This window comes from Phlebotomus papatasi, chromosome 2 (assembly GCF_024763615.1).
Source record: "Phlebotomus papatasi isolate M1 chromosome 2, Ppap_2.1, whole genome shotgun sequence".
In the NCBI taxonomy this organism is placed as follows: Eukaryota; Metazoa; Arthropoda; class Insecta; order Diptera; family Psychodidae; genus Phlebotomus; species Phlebotomus papatasi.
In genome coordinates, this window is record NC_077223.1 from 11,089,564 (window position 1) to 11,101,416 (window position 11,853).

Consider the following 11,853-nt stretch of genomic DNA (forward strand, 5'->3'; position numbering starts at 1 on the left):
AATAAACTAACTCTTTAGGCTTCCGGTAGATTTTCGAATAGGTTTGGCTTGGCTTTGGAGTGGCTTTGTCTCTTCGAAAGGTTATTACTGAACGGAGCCACGGTTCTCACCCGTTAGACATTAAAAAAAAGTCCAACTACAATTTGTGGAATACACAAACTTGTGAAAACGATGCTTTTTCGTTTGAATTGAAATGTTTTTAAACAGATACAAAACCACTTTTGGATATAGGGGAAAGTACTCTCCCTTCGAACGTTCATGCCTTCGAATAATGTGAATTTATTTTACTTTTCCTAAGAAATTTCGACATGATTGTCACATAATTATCAATAATTGATAATATGCTAACTAATACTTAAATGTTTAAGTCTCTTTAGGAAAACTTAAAAAAATCACATTATTCAAAGGTATGAACGGTCGAAGGGAGAGTACTTTCCTCTAACCATCTAAGTCACAAGTTTAAGCATTTCGCTCCGCAAACGTTGGACACTGAAATCATCAATCAGCAAGTGGGGCAGCTTTGAAATGGCGCAATTTTGAAATTAGTTTTTTTTTACTATTTTCAAATAGAATTGAGCCTTATCATGATATATTTTAGCTTCACAAATGCTTTGTTGATATCATTGCAAGGTCGAGTTTCAATTAAAAATAGGAGAAAGAAGCCCAATTCCAAAGCTGCCCCATTTCAAAGGTGCCAACTTCCCCCTATATTCGATCCACTGAATCTTCAAATCTTCCCGCTTTTATTTCTGTGCCTCTATCTTGGTAAACTTTTGTCTACTAGTGTAATCTCTCCTTGCCCTATGTTTACTCCTTTTTCAATTTGTGCTTTTATCTCAAACCTTGATAGAATATGATACCCATATTTTCCATAACATGGCCGGAATGCATATCCTCTGGAGTTGGATAATACAATTTCTTCCATACTACGACTCTTTCTTTGCCAAAGAATTAATTTTATTCCGCTTGTAACCGTCTGAGGAATGATGCAATGGAACACTTTTTTTTTGGTGAAGTATGGTGACCTTTTGCCAAATATTTAACAGCATTTGTAAATTTTTCCCAATAAATATCTTTGATTGCATGAAAAAAAAATGACCCTCAGAGATATTTAAGCAAAAAAAAATGTGTGCAAGAATGTTCAAGATTAATGTGAAATCTATTTGGATGCATTAGGAAATGTTGGATGGAAAGTTCAACAAGAGCATGGACAATATGAGAAAAATTCGAAAAAGCAGTGTAGGTTGAACTAATCTTTTTTTTAATGCCAGAAATTAAACTGCTACATAATTATTCTAATAAGAAGCCTAGAGGATCTTAATTGAATTAATCAGCCTTTTTGGTTTAAGAAGTTATTTTGGATTGTGAGGTTATCTTAGATCTAACCTCAAAAAAGAGACAAGAAAATGACGGACAATTCATTTTCTTGTCTGAATAACATTATGATGTTTGTACCCTTTGTACCACTACAGAATTTTTGACTTTAAAGTGAGTTAAATCGTAAAGCTTAAAGTTAAACTGTTTAAACTGTTTTTTTCATCTTAGATATCGACGGTCTTATTCCTCCACTGAGAGAAATCCGAAAAAGTTAAAATAACATTCCGGAAATGTTAATTTTACCCTACAGTATTGATCCAAAATCGGTGTAAATATTACCCTTTTTAGGTGTATTGGGGGTTAAAGGTACCCTTTCACATGTTAATTTTACCCTTAAAAAGGTATAAAATTAACATTAAAAAATGTTGATATATTTTTACACCTAAAAAGTGTTAAAGTTCAGAGGAAAAAATATTAATCGCACCCTCTTTTTTTCTCAGTGTCATTTTATCTCAGAATGATACGTTTTCATCAGAGCCATTTGAAGTTGGTGATTTCTTAATACTGCCCGTGAATTTTTTTCAAAAGAGTTTCTAAATGAATACGACTAATCGGAAATTTAAGACAAAACATTAACTCTTTACTATTCGAGATATAGGCTGGCGGCATTACTTTTGGCCTCTGTTTTTACTTATGGCTTCCTCGCAAAAGCCTTACCAAGTCACACAATGAGTTAGAAAACCTTAAAATTAAAATAATGTGATGTGTAATAATAACACATCACATTTGTTGGTTTTCGGAATCATTTTCTAACAAAAATTGCGACGAGGCCACGAGTAATACAGTCTACTTGTTTATTTAAGGTTAGAACCAACATAACCTCATATTTCAAAATAACTTATTAGCGAAATAAGAAAAAGTAGGATTCTCTTTGTAAAAAAAACATCTTTTACAACTCATTGTAAAACACAAACCGACCTAGTTAACGAGGTGGGAATTCCGGCCGGAAATCGTCGGGAAAATACAATTCACTAAGGGAAAATCATCAACTATTTCCAGAGCTTTCGACTCGGTCTCCAAGCCTTTATCGGTGGCTTAGGCTCTTTTCTTTTTGCTCCAGCTACTGATGAAGGCTTGGAGATCGATCCGAAAGCTCTGGAAAAAGTTGATGAGTTTCCCTGAGTGAATTATATTTTCCCGATGATTCTCCGGAATCCCCACCTCGTTATCTTTTACAACATTCTTAGACTTATGCTTTTCGTCCTAAAATATAGAGTTAAAATTTGTCCTTGTTTGTAGAAATTTGTGCTATAATTACTAAAAAAAAAACCTAGTCTTGAACATTACCTTGTGCAAAATAGTATTTTCCAGGAAAATTAGTTCATTTAAGGTATTGGATTGAAATAGGAGTCTGATAGGAGAAATTGTCTATGCCTCGTACGATCCCAAGCTTTGTTATAACTAATTTTTTTCTATGTTTCTCAATAAATGTGAAAGGTGGGAAAAATTTAGTCATTACGAAGCTTCGGATCGTACAAAGCATGAGCACTTACCCCTAGTGAAGTTCACTTTAATTTATCGAATTGATATTTAATATTTTGATATTTAATGAGAAAAGGAATTTAACAAATTACTATTAACGCCTTCCTTATGTCCAATAACAATCATTGGTTTAATTTTATATCAAAATTATTATTCTTAAGGCATATAGAAGACCTGAGAATAAACCAAAAGACGGCTTGGAGTAATTAAACACAGTAGAAATATTTACAATTATTTCTATTATTATTAATTAAATAATAATTTTATTCATCTGAAGACCTTCATTTAATTTATTCATACAATCTCGAAGCCTGAAAAGGTGAAACTCTATATTACCTTTCCAGTTTCAAAAAAAAGCTTAATGCAGTGAAAGGCAACGAAAGTGGCTTTTGAATCCCTAAGGAATTCTTAGGTTAATGATTTATGCAAAGGCTTCTTCATTCACAGCTTTAATGCACAATTTATATTTTAAAATTAAGAATCACATGAAAAAGTTATTCTTCCAAAAGTACATTTACTAAAGTGACATGGCTTGACTTGATGAGGTCTAATAAAGGTCAGCTCAACCATCAGTTGATGCAAAATCAATAATTTATCACTTCGTAAATTAATGAACGTCAATCTATGTAAAAATAAGCCCATTATGAAAGTTTTCTCGCTACATCTTGATGAATAATTGCAGTATCAACTCTAATGCAAACATGTTTTTGCTTTTTCGGGATATTTCCGGCAAGAGGAGTTCGTTTAATTGCGGTCCAAGGATAAATTTAGTCACAGAAAATGGCAAAGTTATGATTTATGAGCTTTTGATATCTTTATTGCAAAACTATCTAACATTTTGCATTATAATCTTTAAATCGTATTTCTGGATCATCTCCAGCCTTATTAGTTATCTTAATTGTTCAATAAATTCACTTTTGGTGCAACACTCAACAGGCAATTCAACTATAACTAAGTGTTCTTAGAAGTTAAAGTGCAGTTCAAATATCTTTCCACGTGTACGATAAGATTAAAGTGATTAAAGATTAGAAAAGTTCAGTAATTGAAATCAGTTAATCAATGAGTTTAAATCACTGAAAATTATTTAAACAGAAATGTTAGTGGAATATGAGATTATTTTTGCAACTATTGCTTAAAGGGTTACGTCGTTACGTGGGTTAAAAAAAAAACTGGAAAACGCCAGATTTTCTGTATTTTTTTAACATAAATAAATTTTTACTTAATTTAAGTTTTTAGGCATATAAAAGTACAACATTTAAACTATATTTTATGATTTTTTTATTTAAAAATTTTAAAAATTCAGCCGTTGGAACCTGAATTTTAGAGACATTTTTTTTTTGAAGAAAAAAAAACATACTTTTCGGTGGACAAGGTTTTTCATAGTATATTTATTTGACGTTAAAAAACAAAATATTTCATGACAGCTGATGAGTTATGCCCAACGTACAATAACTTTTGTATTGTAAACATGTTTTTGACATTTCAATGAGAGTGAATGAAACAGAAATCTAGTTATCTCGTTTCCTCTCATAGGAAATTTTGACAACATATTTACAAACAAAACTTATTGTGCGTTGGGCTTTAAACTTATACTTGAATGGTACAATTTTTTTTATTTTGAATTTTTGTCAGAATTTTATACAAAAAAATACAATTTTCGGAATAATTTACACCACGAAAAAATTCTACCGTTCAAGTACGAGTTTAACTCATCAGCTAACAGGAAATATTTAGTTTTTGACGTCAGAGATGAATATTAAGTACTATGAAGAATCTTGTCTACCGAAAAGTATATTTTTCTGTTCGTCCCAACAACTGAATTTTTGAATGAAAATTTCTGAATATATTGGTAAAATTTTGTGCTTTTATATGCTTAAAAGCTCGAATTAAATAATTTTTTATTTTGTCGAAAAATATGTAAAGAAAATATGTTCTTTTTATACCCAACGCACAATAATTTTTTTGTAAACATGTTTTTGATTTTTCTATGAGAGTGACTGAAACCTAGATCTAGTCATCTCTCTCACTCCCACAGGGAATTTGAAAACATATTTACAAACAAAATTTATTGTGCGTTATGGCCAACGCACAATAACTTTTGTTTACTAAACATATTTTTGACATTTCAATGAGAGTGAATGAAACATATATCTAGTCATCTCGCTCACTCTCATGGGAAATTTTGAAAACATGTTTACAAACAAAAGTTATTGTGCGTTTGTCATTAAGCATTATGCCCCACGCACAATAACTTTTGTTTAGTAAACATGTTTTTGACATTTCAATGAGAATGAGTGAGATCTAGATCTAGTCATCTCTCTCACTCGCACAGGAAATTTGAAAACATATTTACAAACAAAATTTATTGTGCGTTATGCCCAACGCACAATAAATTTTGTTTGCAAACATGTTTACAAAATTTCATATGAGAGAGAGCGAGATGACTAATGACCAGCGCACAATAACTTTTGTTTGTAAACATGTTTTCAAAATTTCCCATGAGAATGAGCGAGATGACTAGATCTAGATCTCATTCACTCTCATTGAAATGTCAAAAACATGTTTACTAAACAAAAGTTATTGTGCGTTGGGCATAAATCTCAGTTTCATTCACTCTCATGGAAATGTCAAAAACATGTTTACAAAACAAAAGTTATTGTGCGTTGGGCATTAGGCATTAGTCTGCGAGACCCACGTAACCCCTTAACTCTTTCGTCTCCTTTGGGACTCTGGATTCTCGTGAAACAGCGATTTCTGAAGCTATTAAAAATTATTAAAAAAAAATTTGTAATTGTGAATTTTTATAAAGTAGAAGGACATCAAAATCTAAAATAATTTTTAAAAGGACCTAGCTAAATCTTGGAACAATTTATGGAAAGTCTTCTTCCGGAGAGGCAAAGTTTTTTCAGTTCTAACGGAGTCTGTCCTAAATCATTCAAATTTCAAGCGGTTTAAACTAAATTTTTCAATAGATTTTTTAAAATCAAATATTCATTCCATAACTCCATAGGAAAAGAATTCGATGTAGGTTAAATCGCGGTATCTTCGGACGACAAAAGCTTCAAACAATTCTTTTTTTTTTCAATTTGTTTTAAATGGATTTGTCCCATTATAACATTATATTTTAATAGCTAGTCCAATTCATCCAATTTCCTAGAAAGAGCCATGGATTAAATCCATTGAGAACATAGAAAAAACATGAGTCATCCGAAGGTAGAGTGCTTTCCCCTCTGAGGACTTTGTAACCCAATCTTATGTAAGACAGAAAAAAAATATTTCGTAAAATTGTTCGTAAAAGTTTGTACATTTTGCTCAAAAATTGTTCGTAAAATAATTACTTGACGAACATTATTCTGTTGGTTTTTTTTATAAACAATTGTTCGTACATTTTTGTTTGTCTGACAAAAGTTTACGAACAAATAAGAAAATTCGAACATATTTTGTGTTTACGAACATTTACGAACAAATGTTTGTAAAAGAACAAAAATTATTCGTAAAGTGATCATTTTACAAACATTATCGAAAAAGTAAAAACTTTTGCGAACTTGTTTGTAGGTTATACGCTTTACGAGCATTTTGTAAGTCATCAGTATAGGAATTCACAAATATTTGCGAACAATTTTACAAAATATTTTTTCTGAGAAGAGCCTTTTGAGATTCTGACGGAACCATGCAAAAATTTTGATCTTTTAGATCGGAAACTTTGTTTCACACCATTGAGAGTACTTTAAAACTTTAAAAGTACTATTTATAGTATTCTAAACCTTTGAAAAAAAAAAACAAAGTGTGAATGAAATTAGCTTGATGGACATCTCACAGTCCGGAAAGAGTTAATAAAAATTTTATTTAGTATTTTTGGATTATACATATCGACCACTCAGAATATAAGTCGAACAACTCGATTTTTTCCAAAAATCGGTTTATTCGCTTTTTGGATACTTCTTTATTCCATCTACCTTCCCTGTGAATATTATACTTAAAAGATAATTATTTTCAAAGTTATAGAGATTTTAAATCTCAAAAATCCTATACTCTGCATGTAAAATCTCAGCTTCAAATCGCTCTCTTGTAAAATTTGCCTACTGCGAGTTATTCGTTTCTTATTCTGAGTGATCAATATTAGAACCTTTTGTCTATTTTTTTTGTTATTGCATTATGTTTAAGTAAAGAAAGCAACTTTAGCTGAACTATATGTCTCCGAATTTCAATTCAATCCATTGATTAACCAGGTAAAAGGTGTAGTTTGTGGTTTTTGTAATGTTAAATGTGCTTATTTGACTCAGAATTAATTTTTATGAAGATGAATAAGAGAATAATAAAAAAATTCTTGCAACCCTTCCCAATAGTACTGGATGATGAGCAAAACAGGAGAGATTCGCAGAGACGAGGCTTGTCTCGATTATGCTGGTCAGGATGTTATTCTCTACCCCTGTCACGGTTCTAAAGGCAATCAATTCTGGACATACGTCCAAGATACCAAACAAATCCGCCATGGCTCGTCAGAGAAATGCATAGCCATCAATGAGGCCAAGAATAAGGTGATCATGGAGGAATGTGATCCTATGAAAGAGCAACAGAAATGGCAGATGCAGAACTACGATCCTAGCAAGTATTGAACTAAGAAAATAGGTAAAAGTAGGTAAATAAAAACAAAACCTTTTATATCATTTTGGGAGAAAGGAGTCATCTCCCTTTTTGCCATTTTAGTGCATATATAGAATGTGAAGATGGGAATCCCGACAAGGATTTCTTATTTTCAATATGCCAAGATATCCTATTGTTGTGAGATAATCATTTGGAATTATCGTGAATTAGGTAATTGAGAAAATAAGTAAAAATTTCCCCGATTTACATATTTTATGAGCAACACTGAATAATTTTTGTTTTGTAAGCATGTGTTTGATATTGAGCAGAGAGTGAGCGAAACCTACTCTGAAAAGGTTTGTAAATCTTTTGTTGGATGTTTGCCAAGAGGATGTAGGTCTACCTTTCTTAAATTGAGAAATAAACCTTTGACAAACTTTTGTCATCCTTGCCATCTCGTGTCTTAAAAATGAAATAGAAGAGTTTCATTTTGAGGAGAAAATCCGTCATTCAAATAACAAACTATTTTGCAAGAAAACGTTCTCATTGAGAAATACAGAAATCATTGTACTTCCTTGTCAGTAAGTTGGTTAAACCTTTTTGGAGTTTTAATTGAATAAAAAACATCCTTCCTTCTATAAATAAATTATTTTTTTTGAAAAACTTTGCTAACTTTTCAGATACTGTAATAGAAGTATCGAATACTTTCTAAAAGTTTGTCAGAAAGTTCTTCCTAACAGAATTTTAAAGTACACAGAAAAAAAATATTTTAAAAAATTGTTCGTAAATGTTTGTAAATTCCTATTGGGGACTTACGAAATGTTCGTAAATCATATGGGGTAAATGTCCTAATTCAAAACCATTTCCAGACGCTTTAACTTTGTCAGAAGATTCAACACATTAAGTTCATATTATTTCTGAAAAGAATTACATATATTTACTCCTTGACTCTTCTAGAATGCCAGTGTTTAGTGAAAATTCTTTAGATATAATTTGGAAACTTCTTAAATACAAGAAAAATACGCGAGCGTAAAATGCTTCTATTGGAAACATATTAATTCAAATGGAGACAAGGGAAAGTTTCTAATTGGAGACAAACAATGTAAGTGAAACCGCAGCGAAAGGCTTCCAAAACCTTGTTGAGTTGCTCTTGAGTGCAGGATTTGTTCTTATTCCTGGTATTTTCTCCTTTTCCATCTAAAACAATAAGAAAATCTCTCCAAAAAAATCTTATTTCCGGGGTTTCCTATTGAAGCATTTGCAGACACTTCAGAAAAAACCTTTTTGTTCACGAAATAGGTAATTATTTCATTTGAAAACTTCACGTACCGTTAACAATAAAGATTAGCACTGAATTTAACTAAAATTAGCCAGAAATATGACATAAATGTTAAACAAAACGAATAAACAACAGTCACCTTATTGTGTTTTTCATTGGAAAACATGGTCGATCGATAAAAAATTCGATGGTGAAAAGGTACACTTTTAATTTTTCTGAGAAATTAACAAAGTAAAATTTGTGAATATGAATGGATTTTCGCTTTATTTGGAGCAAAATTAACTAAATAATGAAATTGTGGTATAGAAAATATATGAATATAATAATTTAGTACTGTATTTATCATAAAAACAATGACGTTTCCATTTGGAGTAGCGAAAAATTTCCATTTGGAGCAGGTTTTGAATTAACTTAATTTACCCTAACCCATAAACAAGTTCGTAAAAGTTTGTACTTTTTTCACAAACATTGTTCGAAAGATGATCATTTCTAGATTTTTGTTTGTAGATTTGTAGATTTTTTTGTCTAGCAAAAATGTACGAGCAAATGACAAAATTTAACAATTTTTTTGTGTTTTTACGAACATTTACAAACAAATCTTTGTAAAAGTACATAAAATGCTCGTCAAATGATCAAGTTACAAACAATATTTGTGAAAAAGATACAAACTTTTACAAACTTTTTTGTGGGTTATACGATTTACGAACATTTCGTAAATCCCCAGTAGGAATTCACGAACATTTACGAACAATTTTCCAATTTATTTTTTCTGTATAGGTAGAATAGCATCCATTTCACAAACTTTTAACAAACAACTTTAAAAGCCTTTGCGAAATATTTTCAAATTGTGAAATATTTGTCACTTTAATACAAATAACAAAATATTTGGTAAAAGAAATTTTTCGACATCATGGTATTACAGAAAAGCGTTGTACTTTCTTATCGATTGTTTTTAAAAGTTGTTCAAAAGTGTATTGAAGTTGCAAATGAACAAACAAACCAAACAAACAATCTCGATTCAACAAATATCTTTGTTTTTCTATTTTACATTCAAAATTAAACTTTTCTTTAGAAAACTTTGCTTACTTTTTATATAGTCTGATAGTAAAAGTTTCTGATGTTATGTTTAAAGTTTGTCAAAAAAAAAGTCTGCCAAAGAGGATTTTAATATACTCTGAAAAAATTTTCTTGTTAAACGGACAAATGGATCTTATACAAATTTTGTCAAGAAGATGTTGTTTAATATGGAAAAACATCGTATTGACAAACTTTTAACAAAATGCAGTAGGCCGTCGATTTGACAAAATTTCTCTATATTTTGTATGGAAGAACATTCTTTTGACAAACTTATTTTTTGTTAATTTGGCAAGATGTTTTTTTTTGTTCAGAGTAGGTAGAATGGCGTCCTTTTGACAAACTTTTAACAAACAACTTTAGCAACTTTTCTTTCAGTGTTGCAAAATTAAAAATAAAGGTTGCTAATTGAGAATTTCGAAATGATAGTCTCTTTATAATACAAATAACAAAATATTTTGTAAAAGAACCGTCGATTTCATATTGTCGCTTGGGTCAGCAATTGTTGTAACTTGCTCATCATTTAAATCAGCCATTTTTGTGTAGTCTGTGCATTACCTTACTATTACAAGAGTTGTTGTTGTAGATGATGAGGAAATTACGGAAATTGCTAATCATTGTAATATAATTGTTCGTAAAAGTACGTTAAAAAAATTTTTTAAAGTTGGAATTGAACAAAAGACACATCCCTTCAAAAAACATTTCTGTCTCTTTATAGTTTATATTCAAAATTAAACTTTTTTTGGAAATCTTTTTAAATTTTCCAAGTAGTCTAGTAATTTCTAATAATTCTTAGTCAAAAAGTTCTTCAAAACATAATGCTAATATCGGTAGAATAGCATTCTTTTGATAAACTTTTAACAAACAACTTTAAAACCTTTTTTTTTAGAGTAAAACTTTCGGAAATTCTCATAAGCAATTTAAAAAAAAAACATGTTCACAAAACAAAAGTAGTAATGCGTAAGCCAATATGCTGGAAAAAAAATATTTTAATTGTGATTTTAAACCCGTAAATATTGTATGTATATAATATTAAGACAAATGGACCTAAATACTTATAATGCAATATATTTTATATTTTTGTTAGTCTTTTTTTGTGTAATTGCGTGAGATCATTTTTTAATGTATATTTATTTGTCTTTTTTTAAAAATATAGTATTAACTACTGCCGAGTAATTTTATCAAATAAAAAGACATCTTTATAAAAGAAATTATATCATTAATTGAGCTTCCTAGTAGTTAAAAAAAAAAGTATTTTTGGGAGGGTTTGAAAAAAAATAGACGCTCAATGAAAGCAGCAATTACAGGTTCTTATTTTCCTTAAAAAAATACTAAAAAAGCTCAATAAATTTTAGGACAAAAAAAAATGTTACAAAAGACCCCAAGTATTAATCATAATCATTTTAAAACAACATATCCGTATTGAAGTATACATCAGTGTAAATGTGATAAGATTGCGAACAAAAATATCAATTCCTAATCACAAATTGAGATTTATCTTTCCAAAATTTAGAAGAAATAACAAAAAAAAAACTAAATAACTATAAATACAAAATTTCTTTTGGAATAATAGACTGAGACAGAAAATATTGCAGAATAACGACGCAGTTGAGATACAAAGAACAAAAAATAAATAAATTGAATAAATAAATGTAGAAACCTCTATAATAATCCGTACTTACTTAGTGGCTGTATTGAAATATCATAGTTATAATACATTTAAGTTGTGCATTTAAGAACTGCATTAGAAAAAAAGACAAGTAAATTCCATCTTCAATTGTTGACATGAAAATTAACACAAAAAGAAATATTTGTAGCTATTGAATATACGAATTTTGAAGACATAAAAAATAACATTCCTATAGAGTTTGAGGTGTAAATAGAAAATACAACTCAAAAGTAAAAGTTTTAGATTAGCGAGTATGGGAATGAGAGATTATTTTGTAAGGATTCAGTCACGATCATTGAGAAAATGTGCCTTGTAGCCATGTAAGAATTATTGTAAATACTTTCTCATCGAGAATAAATTGTGTATTTCATTTCGATAAATATAAAAA

At 29.9% G+C, this 11,853-nt stretch overlaps 1 protein-coding gene across 1 annotated transcript in view; it reads left to right on the forward strand.

Annotated features, from left to right (window-relative positions):
- LOC129803767 (putative polypeptide N-acetylgalactosaminyltransferase 9) overlaps nt 1-11,853 on the forward strand; it is a 46,652-nt gene extending 34,799 nt beyond the window's left edge. The window contains exon 10 of the mRNA XM_055850548.1: nt 7,206-11,853. Coding sequence (XP_055706523.1) covers nt 7,206-7,475 — 270 coding nt within the window. The 3' untranslated portion in view covers nt 7,476-11,853. The remainder of the gene's footprint in view (nt 1-7,205) is intronic.